We start from the raw sequence: 16,784 nt of genomic DNA on the forward strand, positions 1-16,784 counted from the left end.
GTTCCTGGCCTCCCCCAGCTGGGCTGTCCTGCCTGGAATGCCATGGCCTACAGGGTTGGAGGCCCAGCTGCCCACCAGCTACATTTCTCCGTTTGTCTATGGAGGTGGGTGGGGGTGTTTGTTCCCAGCTTTTGTCTTTGAAGTGGTAGGGGTAGGTATAAAAATGTGCTTATTTGTTGAATTTAAAAAAAAGTCTCCCCTAATTAACTATGTAAAGATTGTCAAAAATATAATAAAAAATGAAAAAAAAAGTCAATAAAAAGAAAAGTGTGTTGGGCCTGACATGGTAGCCTAGTAGCTGAAGTCCTTGCCTTGCACGAGACACCAGTATCACATATGGGCACTGGTTCATGTCCGGGCTGCTCCAGTTCACATCCAGCTCCCTGCTTGTGACCTGGGAAGGCATTAGAGGACAGCCCAAGGCCCTGGGACCCTGAACCTGTGTGGGAGAACCGGAAGAAGCTCCTGGCTCCTGCCTTTGGATAGACTCAGCTCTGGCCATTGTGACCACTTCTGCAGTGAACCAGCAAACAGACGATCTTTTATCTCTCCTTCTCGCTGGAAATCTGACTTTCCAATGAAAAACAAACCTTTTAAAAGATATAATAAATTAAAAAAAAAAAAACCAATCTGTGTCAACACACGTACCATGAGACGGGCCATTTTAACCATTTAAGTGCAGGCTTGGCTGTAGTGTCCAAGTCCATACAGGACCGTAGGTGAGCTGGCCCACTCTAGGTGCCTGACTTGTGCGTGTCTGACCAAGTCCCTAGTGTCACCAGTCCTCAAGACTGTGCTACTTTTGTGGCTTGTGGCCCAAGCCCAGTGTCTTTGTGCTGGAGAAATGTTTATTCTGTTGTACAAATGCTGTGTCTGCCAGGGTGGGGCACCTTGGTTTTCTGCCCATATGCCCATGGGCAAGTGTGGCAGTTCCTAGTTGTGTCATTAAAGGAAATTTGTTTTTCAGATTTATTTTTATTACAAAGTCAGATATACAGAGAGGAGGAGAGACAGAGAGGAAGATCTTCCATCCGATGATTCACTCCCCACGTGGCCGTAATGGCCAGAGCTGAGCCAATCCGAAGCCAGGAGCCAGGAACTTCCTCCAGGTCTTTCACACGGGTGCAGCGTCCCAATGCATTGGGCCGTCCTCCACTGTTTTCCCAGGCCACAAGCAGGGAGCTGGATGGGAAAGTGGAGCTGCTGGGATTAGAACCATTGCCCATATGGGATCCTCATGTGTTCAAGGTGAGCACTTTAGCTGCCGGGCCCTGATTTATTTTTATTACAAACTCAGATTCATAGAGAGAGGAGGAGAGACAGAAAGGAAGTTTTTCCATGCAATGAATCACTCACCAAGTGACCACAACGGCTGGTGCTGCGCCAATTCGAAGCCAGGAGCCAGGAGCTCCTCCAGGTCTCCCACATGGGTGCAAGGTACCAAGGCTTTGGGTTGTCCTCCACTGTTTTCCCGGGCCACAAGCAGGAAGCTGGATGGGAAGTGGGGCTGCCGGGATTAGACCAGTGTCTATATGGGATCCCAGCACGTTCAAGGTGAGGACTTTAGCCACTAGGCCACTGCACTGGGCCCAAGGAAATGTTTTTTAAAGCAAAATGTTCATAGCTGAGTAACTGAGGGTCTGTGGGTAAGAGAAAACAGGAAGGAAGTGATGGGAAGATAAAGGCTGAGGGGGCAGACATGGCCAGGAGGGAGCCTGTGGTGTTTAGTGCTGGGCGCGGCTCAATCCTAGGAATTGAGGAGAAATGAAAGGAGGGGCCTTTTGTCTCGGACCAATGGACGGCCCAGTGGAGAAGGCCAGAGGTATGAAACCACCTGCCTGCAACATCCTCCTGGGTGGCAGAGGCCACTGGGGTGGCCGGTGAGCCCCACAAAGCAACAGCTGCCTGAGGCGTTTCCAAGAAAGCAAGCAAAGGGAATCTCTATGGGAGACCTAACTGTGGGACCTTGCTGTGTTGCTGGCAGGTACGACTCTGGGCGGGACGGCTTCATTGACCTCATGGAGCTGAAGCTGATGATGGAGAAGCTGGGGGCCCCCCAGACCCACCTGGGACTGAAGAGCATGATCAAGGAGGTGGACGAGGACTTCGACGGCAAGCTCAGCTTCCGGGAGGTAACTGTCCTGCGAGTGAGAGCTAGGAGGCAGGGCATGAATACAAGAGAGTGCTGATGGGATATTTACTTGCAATTATGCTGTTAGACATCTTCTCGGAGATGAAAAATCCCACTGGTCTGGGAAAATGTTCTGGAAACTGATGAAGACCACATCCTCATTTTCGGTAAATGTAGAGAAATATGGAGGAGCCAGCACAGTAACCTAGCGGCTAAAGTCCTCACCTTGCACTTGCTGGGATCCTATATGGGTGTCGGTTCTAATCCTGGCAGCTCCACTTCCCATCCAGCTTCCTGCTTGTGGCCTGGGAAAACAGTCAAGGATGGCCCAATACCTTGGGATCCTGCACCCGCATGGGAGACCTGGAGGAAGTTCCTGGCTCCTAGCTTCACATCAGCTCAGCTCAGCTCCAGTTGTCGGATCCACTTGGGGAATGCATCAGGGCACGGAAGATCTTCCTCTCTGTCTCTCCTCCTCCCTGTATATCTGACTTTTCAATAAAAATAACTAAATCTTGCAAAAAAAAAAGAAATAAGGAAAGATGATCACCAGAACATTCATACTAAATGTATACATGCAGAGGGTTATTTTTGTTATGTTTTATTTGAAGATGGGTTTGAAAAAGAGAGAGGAAGAGATAGAGAGATCTTCCATCCCTTGGTTCACTCTTTAATGAGAATGGGCTGGTACAAAGGCGGGAACCTGGGCTTCTTCCAGGTCTCTCACGTGGGTGCAGGAGCTCAAACAGTGGGACCATCCTTGACTGCTTTCCCAAGCACATAGGCAGGAAACTGGATGAGAAGTGGAGCGGCCAGGACATGAACCAGCACCCTTAAAGGGAAGCCAGCACTGTAGTTGCAGGAGGAGGCTTAGCATTCTGTGCCACAGCGCCAGCTCCAAGTTTCTTTTTTTTTTAAGATTTATTTATTTATTTATTTATTTTTAAAAAATTTATTTTTTTATTATAAAGTCAGATATACAGAGAGGAGGAGAGACAGAGAGGAAGATCTTCCATCCGATGATTCACTCCCCAAGTGAGCCGCAATGGGCCGGTGCGCGCCAGTCCGATGCTGGGAACCAGGAACCTCTTCCAGGTCTCCCACAGAGGTGCAGGGTCCCAATGCATTGGGCTGTCCTCAACTGCTTTCCCAGGCCACAAGCAGGGAGCTGGATGGGAAGTGGAGCTGCCGGGATCAGAACCAGTGCCCATACGGGATCCCGGGGCGTTGAAGGCGAGGACTTTAGCTGCTAGGCCATGCTGCCAGACCCTGCTTTTTCTTTTCTTTCTTTTTTTTTTTTTTCAATAGTGCACTTTTCTGTCTATTGAAATGTTTCATTTTTAAAAATTTATTTTATTTTTTTTGTTGCAAAGTTAGATATACAGAGAGGAGGAGAGACAGAGAGGAAGATCTTCGGTCTAGTGAATCACTCCCCAAGTAATCACAACGGCTGGAGCAGCAATGTTCTGAAGCCAGGAGCCTGGAGCTTCATCCGGGTCTCCCATGCGGGTGCAGTAACCCAAGGCTTTGGGCCATCCGCAGCTGCTTTCCCAGGCCACAGGCAGGAAGCTGGATGGGAAGCAGGGCCACTGAGATCAGAACTGGTGCCCATATGGGATCCCAGCGTGCCCAAGTTGAGGACTTTAGCTGCTAGGCCAAGCTGCCGGGCCCGAAATGTTCCATTTTTATAGTAAGCATTTAGACACAGGAAAATAGGAGTAGGTGTTTGGCCTAATAGTTTAGATATCCATATCCTGAGTTGGGGTGTCTGGGTTTACTGCCTGCCTCCAGCTTCCTGCCAGTGCAGACCTGGGGAGGCAGTGGTTTCCTGCCACCCACATGGGACACCTGGCTTATGCTGCCAGCTCCTGACCCCAGCCCATGCTAGGAGGTTGTTGTGGGCATTTGGAGAGTGAACCAGTACATGGGACAGCTGGCAGTCTATCTCTTTTTCTCTAAATGTAACCTAATTTTTTTTTTTAGATTTATTTATTTTTATCGTAAAATCTGATATATAGAGAGGAGGAGAGACAGAGAGGAAGATCTTCCATCTGATGATTCACTCCCCAAGTGAGCCGCAATGGCCGGTGCTGTGCCGATGTAAAACCTCTTCCTGGTCTCCCACACGGGTGCAGTGTCCCAAAGCTTTGGGCCATCCTCGACTACTTTCCCAGGCCACAAGCAGGGAGCTGGATGGGAAGTGGAGCAGCTGGGTTTAGAACCGGCGCCCATATGGGATCCCAGGGCGTTCCAGGCGAGGACTTTAGCCACTAGGCCACGCCGCCAGGCCCGTAACCTAATTTTAAACATAAAAAACAACGAAACGATTAAATATGGGGGCTCTTATTCAACCTACGGAGGCTTCCAATGGGGCCTGAATGGGTTCCTTAGTCATGAACTCTGGAAGTCAGGAGCATCTTCCAGGGAGGAGCAGGTGTGGTCCTCACAGCCTGGTCCCCGGGTATCTGAGAAACTTGGTGAAAAGTGGCATTCTGTCTTTGGAGACAAAGTCTGGGAATTTCATGCTGTGGGTGTGTGGTGTTTTCTTCAAAGGCCTGTGTATGTGTCAGTTCGCAACTTTGTTGGGGGTCACGTGTTCAGCAGGTGGACAGGGCTAGGAAGCTGAGAGACACAGAGGCCTAACCTCCTGTTTTCCTTTTTGCATGTTGCTGGCTTACCACGTGTCCTGCCTACCCGAGTCCCAGCAGGCTGGGGCTGTGTTTCATGTGGGAAGGGTGTGGGCCCAAGCTCACGTCTTGGGCTGCTGTGCAGAGTGAATCACTCGAATATGTTCTTTGACTTTTGAACCTCAGTTTTCCTGTCTGTAAAATAGGCATGTCTAGCTTTCTCTCAGGATGGTTGGTGAGAGCTGAATTCTCATTTTGTGCCCCCCACGAGAAACTCAATCTGCCGACCTTATCCATTGATCCCATTTTTCTTTTTTTTTTTTATTAAAGATTTATTTTTATTACAAAGTCTGATATACTGAGAGGAGGAGAGACAGAGAGGAAGTGGAGCTGCCGGGACCAGAACCAGCAGCCTTATGGGATCAAGGCGAGGACCTTAGCCACTAGGCCACGCTGCTGAGCCCCATTGATCCCATTTTTCATGAACTTTTGGAAGCCCCCTTGCAGATGTTTGTTTAAGAGGCCCAAAGTGGTATTTTGCTGGAGTGCCCAAAGTAGATGAATACTGAACGCATGGGTCCCGGGCAGCCCTGGCTATGCTGGGTCAGCTGCTGCCCATTCGTGCGCGAGTAGGCCTTGGGGACCCCTCGGTCGGGCCGATGAAATTTCTCCTGTAATTTCACAGATGGATCTTGCAGGTGGCACTGCTGCAGGTGTGGCAGCCATCCTGGCAGGTGACACAGGTGTAGCAGGCCTCGGAGTGTGGCCTCCAGGCCAGCGCATCTGCTCTCTCTCTCCATAAACCAGCCAGGTGATTGCTTGTCACTTGCCATCCGCCTGTTCTTCCTCACACGGTGGGGGGGGGGAGCGTCTGTGAAACCACGGGGAGCTGCAAGTGACATTGCCGCAGCAAAGCACAGGCGTGGCCAGCTTGTGGGCTGCTGCGCCTCGGTGCTTCCCTCTTGTCTTTCATCTGCCACCTCTCCCTTCTCCCTCCCCACGTGTCCTCACACTCACAGTTAGGACATTTTCCAGTTCTCCTGCAACAGTCCAGGCCTTGTGGACACAAATAGGCAGAGAAAGATGGGGCTGGGAGCAGCTGGAGGAATTGTCCTGAGGGGTGGTGATGAGCGGCTGGGACCAGATGAACTGGGAGCACCTGGAGTTCTTTCTGGAAGACTGAGCATGCTCAGGTCAATGTTGCCTTCTTTTTTATTATTATTATTATTTTTATTACAAAGTCAGATATACAGAGAGGAGGAGATACAGAGAGGAAGATCTTCTGTCCGATGAGTCACTCCCCAAGTGACCACAATGGGCCGGTGCTGCGCCGATCCAGAGCCAGGAGCCAGGAACCTTTTCCAGGTCTCCCACACGGGTGCAGTGTCCCAATGCATTGGGCCATCCTCAACTGCTTTCCCAGACCACAGGCAGGGAGCTGGATGGGAACTGGAGCTGTCGGGATTAGAACCAGTGCCCATATGGGATCTAGGTGTGTTCAAGGCGAGGACTTTAACCGCTAGGCCATGCCGCTGGGCCCAATGTTGCCTTCTTAACTGGTTGCTTTTCTGAGCTACTACATGGATCCTTTAAAAAGAACCTCTTCTGCTGACTGACATGCACAGGCCCCTGTAAGCAGAGTTGCATAGTCTATTTTCTGCTACTAAACCAGAGTGCTGCAGAAACAATGATTTACACAGAAAAGAGGTTTCTTCTGGCTCCCTTCAGTGCTGATGGAGCTGACACCTGCCAGCTTCCAGGGAGGGACCGGTGGGGTGGGCATGTCCTGAAGCGAGATCACATGGCAGGACAAAGACCCAGCCCTGTGAGAAAGGTGCTGACCCTGCTAATGACCTGCTCCCATGCAAAAAGCCGTCACCTCTGCATGCTACAGCCCCAGGGACCCGGCAGCATGGACCTAGGGATGGGAATTGTCCACCTGACTGTCTCACTGTCTTTGATGGCAGCTCCAAGCTGCTGTGCTCCCTGTGCCTGGGTCTCCATCTGCTCTGGGGAAAATGGAGTAAACAGAGAAGTTTATTTTGGTACACCGGGTTCCGGTCTGATGATCTGCAGCCGGCAGAGACTTTGCTAGTCAGAGAGTGTGAGGTGCAGGTGGCTGACTGAAGGGAGCCCAGTGGCCTCAGTGAAACTCCAAGTCCTTGGGCTCTTGGCCTCATCCTTGGATCTGTGCAGTGGGCAGTGGGCCCTCCCAGAGTGAGGGATGCAAATGAGGGTGACAAGCTGCAAGGTGGCTCTGGGTGGCAGGGAAGGTCAGGGCTCACAGCCAGAGAAGCACACTGCCCTCCAGGGACGCAGGGCCTGGACAAGAGTCGGGATTCAGAAAGGCGAGGTTTAACCTATCACTCTGCTTTAGGTACTGCTGGGCTCCTCTGTGAAGGCCTGTTTTCAGGGTAGATAGACATGCAAAAATAGACCTAGAAATCTGATATTTTCCTGCAGGCACTCGTGCATCAGGTAGCACCCAGAAATCTGGAAAATTCCTCGCTGCAACGTGATTGAATGTCAGTTCGTACATTTGCTGTTTCCAGTGGAAGCTGACAATTCTATCCCTTGGTTCACGCTCTCCAGTGCCTGCAACAGCTGGGAGCTGGCAAAGCTGACTGAAAGTGGGAGTCTAGAACTCAGCTTGGGTCTCCCTCGTTGGTGGCAGGGACTCAAGTTCTTGAGCTGTCATCTGCTGGGGTGCACATTAGCAGGAAGCTGGAATTCGAAGTGGAGCCATTGAACCCAGCCATCCAATATGGCATGTGGAGAATGCCAAGCAGCCACTTAACTGGCACAGCCAACACCAACCTCGGATAGCAATTGTTGGACAAGTTCATGCGAATTATCTGAGGAAGAGAGCTAGGAAGCCACAGTATTGGCTTGGGAGAGGCCAGAAGATGGGAGAGCGTACATCTGAGTTGAGCCAGTTTATTGACTTAAGAATTTATTCCATGGAGGCCTTAGGACAAATGGTCTTCGAAGGCTAGTTCATTCAAGTCACATTTTGGATGTGGAGGAAAAGGGTGGATTATTCAATACATGATGCAGGAATTGCTAATGAGCCATTTGGAAGAAAATATGGTTAATGATTCACCTCACAGGATGGGTCAGAATTAATGTCAGAGATTAAATATTGACATGGTTTTTAACGAGAAGGCATACATGAGTTAGAAACAAAAGTGATGGTTTGTTTAACTTTGGTGATGAGAAAGATTTTTTCCAAGAATAACACTGATGCCAGAAAATGAGTGGTACAATTTATGTAAAATTCCCAAAAGTTAAAAATTACCATAAACATAGTTAAAAGGCATGGGGCAAAGCTAAGGTATCTGAAACATCCCAGATTCTCTGAAGACCTCTTGGCAAAACAGCAAGGAAGTATAATAATTTAATACAAAGAGTGGAATACATAGGAAAAAGAAAAGTAGCTTTTAGAAATGTCAAAATGAAAACTATGAGTTTTTTCATGACTGTAGACTAAGGCATCGCTACTTTTTTTTCATAGCTAATACTTAAGCTGTTGTAATTTTTCTTTTTTAAGATTATTTGCTTGACAGGCAAAATTAGAGAGAGTTGGTTTGGGGAGATGCAGAGATCTTCAGTCTGCTGTCTGACTCCCTAGACAGCTACAGAAGCCAGGGCTAGGCCAAGTCTAAGCCAGATTCAGGAGTCTTCTCCCAGCCTCTCCCATGCGTGCAGGGGCCGTCTTCGCTGCTTTCCCCGGCACCGTGGCAGGGAGCTGGATTGGAAGTGGAGCAGCCTCAATTGGAACAGGCCACTTGGGAGCGAGATGCCAATGCTGCAGGCACTGATTGTATCCACGGTGCTGCAATGCCAGCCCTCCATGAATGTTTTTGAAGGATTGAATCCAGCAGTGGGAAGACTAGTTGAAAGGGTGACACGTAGTCTGCCTTTGGTGGCTATTTCTGGGGGGCCAGCCACCAAACACTGACTCGGACTTCACTCCCGTTCTCTGCCCTCTTCCCGCAGTTCCTGCTCATTTTCCACAAGGCTGCGGCCGGGCAGCTACAGGAAGACAGTGGGCTGATGGCGCTGGCCAAGCTCTCGGAGATTGATGTGGCCCTGGAGGGCGTCAAAGGTGCCAAGGACTTCTTCGAAGCCAAGGTGAGTGCCTTCCTGGGCCCCAGCAGGAGGACCCATTGAGGTCCACTCGCGTGAAATCAGCCAAGATGCATGGAGCCGCATCACGTGCCATTATTGAGAACCAAATGCCATGCAGAAAAGCAGGTTCCTTGCATGCTGCTCCAGGGCCCCAAAACCGGCTCTCAGTCTACGCTTTCCTCGGGAATTCTTCCAACCCCTCAAACCACAGCTTATCTTCTTAAACAGCTGCCATGCCCTCTGTACCCTAGACACTTGGGTTGTGAAAAGTGGGCAGAAGGAGGGAAGCTTGTGCCACCCCTGCACACACACACAGTAGGTATTAGCTCCATTGTCCAGGGTTGGGGTTTGGGAAAGGCTCTCCAGGCATGCCCCCAAGCCCTTCCAGGTGCTTCCCTTCTTTCCTGGAACCCTGAGGAAGTTAGCTGTGCCTAAATTCCCTCGTAGAGGCTGCCCCCATGTGTGCCCGTGTGTGCGTCCAGAGTATCGGTGTGCCGACAGGGACACCTCAGTGCCTGTCCCCTCCGCTGCCTCGGTTTCTCCAGCTTACAGTGGTGTGACAGTAGGGTTGCCTCACCAGTTCAGTGATGATGCTTGTCGGAAGTGTTGAGCAGGTGCCTGGTTCCCCTCCCTCCGCAGCACTTGGCAGGTAGTGTGAGCTGTTGGGACTCCTGAGTGCCCAGGAAGGCACAGCCTCTTTTGTGGCATTGCAGCTGATTCCAAGTACTTGCCCAGAGGCCGGCGAACTTGGAGTCTTTTCCTGGAGCTTGTGCAGACCCATCCCCAGGCAGAGTTCCATTCCCACTGATCTGAGATGCTGCTTCTTAACAGATGCCTCGGTCTCGACCACTCCACAAATTCCACAGCCTGACATATTCAGATGATGTAAAGCCCTCAGCTATGCTGTGAACAAGCAGATGGGATATCACTGTCTCTGTCTCTCTCTCTTCCTAAAGATAAGTAGAGGGGCCAGAGCCATGGCACAGTAGGCTAAGCCTCTGCCTTCAGCTCTGGCATCCCATAGGAATGCCTGTTTGAGTCTTGGCTGTTCCACTTCCATCACCTGCTGCCTCCTAAAGTGAACATTGATAAACCGGAACTGGGTACTCTGATGTGGGGTGCATTGGCGACCACCCCACCACCCACAAACATTTTAATGTTGCCCTGTAAAAGTTAGACAAGCATAGTAACACAGCAAAAACTGGGAACAGCCAAGCCTTCTGTTATGAAGGCCTTGAGTTTATTGTGGCGCATGCACGTGTGGGCAGCCTTTGTAGCGCGAGAGGTGGCAGTGTGAATGTGTGTACTCGAACCCCAAATGAGATGCCTGCATCCCACCTCAGAGAGCCTGGGTTCAATCCTGGCTCTGGATTCCTGCTCATGCAGACCCCGGGAGGCAGCAGTAATGGCTGCAGTGATTGGGGCCCTGCCACACAGCTGGGAGACCTGGATTGACTTCCCAGTTCCCAGCTTGCCTCAAGTCCGGTTCTGACCATTTCAGGTATTTTGGAAGTGAGCCAATAGGAGTTCTTTCTTTTTTATCTTCCTCTGCATCTCTCTCTCTCACTCTGCCTGCCAAAGTTAAAGAAAAAAACAAAACAATACTTTTGAAAAAGAATCATGTTAAATACAACCTGGATATTGATATGCAGAAGTATATAGCAATGGTTTCGTCTGAGGGAACATGTTTTATATTTCTGTGGTGTTTTATGACAAGCGTGTATTTATTTATATAGCCAGGAGAAAAGATGAAAGCCAGAGCAATTAACTTTTTCCCTGTGTTGCCATGTTCCCACGTCTGCCTCCTCACCCACACTCAAAGACAGATTGGTGTGTCAACCTGGTAATTATAGCACCTGCTCTCCGGTGGCTCTCGACGAACGTCCCCACAAAGGGTGATTGGAAGGCATCATCACCCAGTTTGGGAGAGGCCCTTAAGGAGCTGGCACTGGTGATGGACAGTCCGGATGAATGGGGACACACCTTGTAATCAGAGGGAAGGAAGGCGTGCCTGGCGTGGGAACCGCAAGAATTAGGACCAGAGTGCTGGAGGGCAGGGCGGGTTTGGAAGCTGGGAGGTGTCCAGATGTGGGGAGCACACAGAACATATAAGGGGCAGGGCAGGGGTGTGGTGGGAGGAGCAGGGGACGCCAAGATGAAAGTGTGGTGACCAGGGGATGGGCCAGCATTTCCCACCCCGTGGTTTCTGAGGTCAGCTGGCACCTGGATGCTCTGACACACAGTGATAGGAGCTCCAGCCTCCCCTAGGCATGGGAATTCCTTCTCAGGACACCTAAGGTGCTGGCCAGGCTTCCCTGGTCCCTCGCCCTGTCTACCTGGGATTTCTCCCAGGGTGGCGGTGTAGGGTGTGGAATCACTCCAGCTGGGCAGGTGGTTCCAGTGTGCCCAGTCAGGCTTGGCTAGCACAGCTGCAGGTGCTAGGGAACATTTGGGCTGTGTGTGTGTGTATGTGTGTGTGTGTGTGCGTGCACGTGTGCAAAGCCTTCACAATTGGGTAGGCAGTGTGGGGTTGGCCTTCCAGGGAAGGTTCCACTGGTGGCTCGTGTGACAGGAGTGCCAGTGGGGCTGAGATGTGTGGGTGGAAGGGGACCTGCTAGCAGAGAAATGGATGATGTTTTCTGTCAGGGCAGGAAATGTGAGGTGACCCCACACAGACAAAACCCACCCCTTCACTTAATGGATATCATGTCCATTTCCAGAGCCCTCTGCTTGCCTCCTGGGTGTGTAGAACCGGCCTTGTGTAGCCAAGGCGTGTGTTTTTCCTTCTGCCAATTTTCCGTTTGGGGATCCTTGTGCCTGTAGTGGTGCTGCTAGGAAAGGTGGAGATACCAGACATTGACAGTCCCAGGAAAACTTCCTCCTCACCTGTCCATTCTCAAATCAGCAGTTGACCAGGGCTGGCATCTTTCATTACGCTGCCTGGGTGCTCTTGCACCCTCAGGATTTGTGCCAGGTCTTTTCTCTTTTAAAAAAATATATTCATTCATTTAAAATCAGAGTTACACAGAGAGAAAGCTACACACACACACACACACACACACACACACACACACGTCCTCCAACTGCTGGTTCACTCCACAAATGGCCATAATGGCTGGGGCTGGGCCATGTCAAAACCAGGAGCCTAGAATCCCACTTGAATCTCTGACCTGGATGGCAGTACCCCAAGGGTCGTCTTCTGCTGGTTTTCCAGGTACATTAGCATGGAGCAGGTGGGATTCGAGCCAGCACTTTCATGGGGTGCTGGTTTCACAGGCAACAGTTTAACCTACTGTGCCATACGCCAGTCTCCAAGGTTATTTTTTTTCCTTATAAAGATTTATTTCTTTGGAAGATAAATGTTTTCCATATGCTGGTTGATTTCATTGAAAGATAGAGATATCTTCCATCTGCTGGTTGACTCCAAGATGGACTCAACAGCCAAGTCCAAGGTAGAAGGCAGCCAGGAGCCAGGAGCGCCATGTTGGTCCCCACCCCTCCCCAGGGGCAGCAGGCACCATCCTCTGTTGCCTCCCAAAGTGCATTTGCAGGAAGCGGAATTGGAAGCATTTTGGAAGTATTTTGGAGCCAATCCAAAGCCAGGAGCCCAGGGCCTCTTCCAGGTCTCCCAGATGGGTGCAGTGTCCCAAAGCATTGGGCATCCTCCACTGCTTTCCTAGGCCACAAGCAGGGAGCTGGATGGGAAGCGGGGCTGCCAGGTTTAGAACCAGTGCCCATATGGGATCCTGGTGCACTCAAGGTGAGAACTATAGCCATTAGGCCACTGGGCCAGACTCGAGTGTTGTTTTTTTGTTTTGTTTTGTTTTGTTTTTTTTTTTGTTTTTTTTTAATTTGTATTGGAAAGGCAGATTTGCAGAGAGGAAGAGAGACAGAGAGGAAGATCTTCCATCTGTTGATTCACTACCCAAATTGCTGCAATGGCCAGAGCTGAGTCAATTTGAAGCCAGGAACCTGGGGTCTGGAGACTCTTTCAGGTCTGCCACACAGGTGCAGTGTCCCAAGGCTTTGAGCCATCCTCCACTGCTTCCCAGGCCATACACAAGTGAACTAGAAGGGAGGTGGAGCAACTGGGACACAAACTGTATGGGATGCTGGTGCTTGCAGGCAGAGGATTAGCCATTGAGTCATCGTACCAACCCGAAAGATGAGTTCTAAAGCAGAGGGTTTTAGGTGGATCTATTAGAAAGTCACTGACATCAGATTATTGGGTTTGGAACTCCACCCAGGTCATCCAAATGGGTGGTAGAGGCTGATTTAGAGCAAAAATTTATTAGCATAAAAGCCATATTGAATGAAAATGTAGACACTGAGGAAAGCTGTACAGTCAGCAAGTGTCCCTGTGCTACGAGCTGATTGATACCCTCCCAGGCAGAATTTCAGTGCAGGGCTGGCCTTGTGGCTCAGCCAGGTAAGCCTCCACCTGCAACGCCAGCATCCCACCCAGGGGCTCTCCGTTTGAACACCATCTGCTCCACTGCCGATCTTGCCCCCTGCTGATGTGTGCTTGGGAAAGCAGTGGAGGTTGGCCCCGATGTTTGGGCCCCTGTACTCAGGTGGGGGACCTGGAGGATGCTCCTGGCCCCTGACTTAAGCCAGACCCAGCCATAGTGAAGCAACGCATGGAAGTTTGTAGACATTCTGTGTTTGTGCTCACATGTGCCTGCCCCCTCTGTCTCTTCCCTCTGCCTTCCAAATATATTTTAAAACAAAATCCCAGTGGGGCCTCACTTTGTCTTTTCCTCTAGGTGTAAATATTTGTTATGATATTTGAAGAATGTGAAAGGGGGTGGTATACAAGGATGCTCCACAGTAGGCTGAGGCAGGAGTCAGGAGACCTGGCTGCGAAGCTGGGACACACCTGCCAACTGGAGGGATGGGGCATTGGCTGGGCCCCCCGCCCCGGCTGTGGTTGCTGGCCCCTTGGCAGAGGTATCCGTGTGCTCACGTTTCTCTTCCTGCCCTTTCTCTTCTTTCCGCAGGCCCGCGCCCTGTCCTCTGCCAGTAAGTTTGAAGCTGAGCTAAAGGCTGAGCAGCATGAGCGGAAGCGAGAGGAGGAGGAGAGGAGGCTCCGCCAGGCGGCCTTCCGGGAACTGAAGGCCACTTTTAGTACATAGTCCAGCCAGCCTTGACTGCCATCCACAGCTGTGCCTTACTCCCTAGGAGGACATGGCCGGGCATGTCCACCGTGAGCCAGCTACCTACCGCCCCATGCCAACTCTTTAGCCTTGTAGGGGTGGCAAGGGGCTGCGTCTCTCCTTCACAGTAACCTGGGATGGTCAAGTGTCCCGCTCTCCTCTCTGTCCTCCTTACCCTTCGCTGGGGCCAGATGTGCCACCTCCTCTTGGTGGCCTGCCTTGTTGCCCGTTGCTGATCATCACCCAGCAGAGAGGAATGCCACCTGCATTATGCGTACGCTTCTCTGCCATTGTCCCACTGCCCTGTCCTCATCAGCTTCTGCTGCATGTTAAGGTAAGGGAGGACAGTGGAAAACTCTATGTTCCTCCACCCCCACGTGGGGCACGGCACGCTGGCAGCCACCCTGCACTACCACAGGCCCGTTTTCCTCATGACCCCCTGCAGATCCCAGCCTCTCTCCCACCCCTAATACTGCACGCTACTGAGCTACAAGACTGACAAAAATCATTAGAAGTACCCGTGAGTAGGAGGATGGAAATTGTGACTGCAAAATCTGTTACATGGTCTCCTGGAATACCTAGTTTAAGGCCCACTGGCCCCTTGCCTTGAGCCCATGTCCAGCATCTGCTCCCAGCTAAAGTGGCCCCCAGCCCCCCCAACCCCTCACCACCTGGGGTAGATTTTTAAATCTTGGGGTTTCTTGGACTCCCTCTCCTATACAAGTTTTTGCTACAAGTTTTTAAAATGTATATGCAGATATTACATATCCTAAGGTCCTATTCATTATTTCTCTTTTGTAACTGCTATCTTTACAATAAAGGAAATGCCTGCCTTTTGATCTCAGAGCTGTCTCTTTTTCAATAAACTGTGCCAGTGAACTTGACCATCGACATGCCTGTAGTCTTGTTCGGAGCAGGGGCTCCATGCGGCCCTGAGCCGCTGTGCGCTGCCCATCCCCGCTGTTTACTGTTGAGAGCTGAGAGTTGTTTTTCACTCGTTTTGCATCCAATGTGTTGAGGTTGGCAGCTGCTGCCCGCCCACCCCCATCCTAGCCCTCAGGATGGTTCCGCTGCTGGTGGAATCTAGCTCCATTTCTTTTGCTTCCCCAGCCCTTGTATAACCCAGGGCTTTTAGGGACCAGCTGAAGGACCCACTGACCTAGGAAGCTCCCCAAAGAGCGCCATGCTGTTTCTGCACCAATGCAGAACCTGCGAATCCCAGGCTTCATTTGCTCCCACTTTACTCAGTCTGTGTGGAGAGTCTACCCACACAGATTGGCCTCCTGTGCATTTACCCCAGTGAGAGGAGAACTCACGTCCACATGAAAACCAGTGGCCCGTGGACTTCGGCGGTGGCTTTAGACATGACCGCAAGGACGTGGAAGCGGTGAAGACAGCCTTCAGGCCAACGCTGGAGTGCAGTAGGTTATGTTGGCGCTTGCAACAATGGCAGTCCAGGTCATGGTGTCAGTCAGAGTCCAGTCTGCTCTGGTTCAGATCCAGCTCCCTGCTAATACATACGGGAAAATAATGGAAGAGGGCTCAAGTACTTGAGGCCCAGACTCTCAATGTGGAAGAGCTAGAAGGGATTCCTGTCTTTCACCATGGGGCTGGTGTGGTGGTTCAATAAGCTAATCCTCTACTTGCAAGTGCCAGTGTCACATATGGGCTCCAGTTCATTCCCTAGCTGCTCCACTTTTTTTAAAGATTTATTTTTATTGCAAAGTCAGATATACAGAGAGGAGGAGAGACAGAGAGAGAAAGATCTTTTGTCCAATGATTCACTCCCCAAGCTACTGCAACGGCCGGAGCTGAGCTGATCCAGAGCCAGGAGCGAGGAACTTCTTCCAGGTCTTCCACACGCGGGTGCAGGATCCCAAGACTTTGGGCCATCCTTGACTGCTTTCCCAGGCCACAAGCAGGGAGCTGAATGGGAAGTGGAGCTGCCAGGATTAGAACCAGTGCCCATATGGGATCTTGGCACATTCAAGGCAAGCACTTTAGCCGCCAGGCCCCACTTTTTTTTTTTTAAAGATTTATTTTTATTACAAAGTCATATATACAGAGGTGGAGAGACAGAGAGGAAGATCTTCCATCTGATGATTCACTCCCCAAGTGAGCCGCAATGGCCAGTGCTGTGCCGATCCAAAGCCGGGAAACAGGAACCTCTTCCAGGTCTCCCGCACGGGTGCAGGGTCCCAATGCATTGGGCCGTCCTCCACTGCTTTCCCAGGTCACAAGCAGGGAGCTGGATGGGAAGTGGAGCTGCTGGGATTAGAACCAGTGCCCATATGAGATCCTGGGGCGTTCAAGGCAAGGACTTTAGCTGCTAGGCCACCACGCCGCCAGGCCCCAGGCCCCACTTTTTAACGATTCATTTTTTTATTATTAATTACATTGCATTATGTGACACAGTTTTATAGGTACTGGGATTCCCCCACCCCTCCCCCAAACCCCCCATGGTGGATTCCTCCATCTTGCTGCATTGCCACAGTTCAAGTGCAGTTGAGATTCTTTCATTGCAAGCATATACCAAGCATAGAGTCCAGTATCTTATTGTCCAGATAAGTTCAATTGCTTGTTGGGGAGACCATCTCTGGTCTGAAGGTAGAGCCAGCAGAGTATCATCCCGATCAATTAAAAGCCCAACATAACATCAGCAACAATTTATAACATTATGGAATTAGTTGACATAGTATTGAGTAACCAATATGTTAAAAAAAAAAAATGCAAGTTCGG

The 16,784-nt window shown here is 50.7% G+C and overlaps 1 protein-coding gene across 1 annotated transcript in view; it reads left to right on the forward strand.

Annotated features, from left to right (window-relative positions):
• EFHD1 (EF-hand domain family member D1) overlaps positions 1-14,291 on the forward strand; it is a 35,150-nt gene extending 20,859 nt beyond the window's left edge. The window contains exons 2-4 of the mRNA XM_004576725.2: positions 1,985-2,132; positions 8,758-8,892; positions 13,890-14,291. Coding sequence (XP_004576782.1) covers positions 1,985-2,132; positions 8,758-8,892; positions 13,890-14,024 — 418 coding nt within the window. The 3' untranslated portion in view covers positions 14,025-14,291. The remainder of the gene's footprint in view (positions 1-1,984; positions 2,133-8,757; positions 8,893-13,889) is intronic.
• The last annotated feature ends 2,493 nt before the right edge of the window (positions 14,292-16,784 follow it).

Source organism: Ochotona princeps, chromosome 5 (genome assembly GCF_030435755.1).
Source record: "Ochotona princeps isolate mOchPri1 chromosome 5, mOchPri1.hap1, whole genome shotgun sequence".
NCBI lineage: Eukaryota > Metazoa > Chordata > Mammalia > Lagomorpha > Ochotonidae > Ochotona > Ochotona princeps.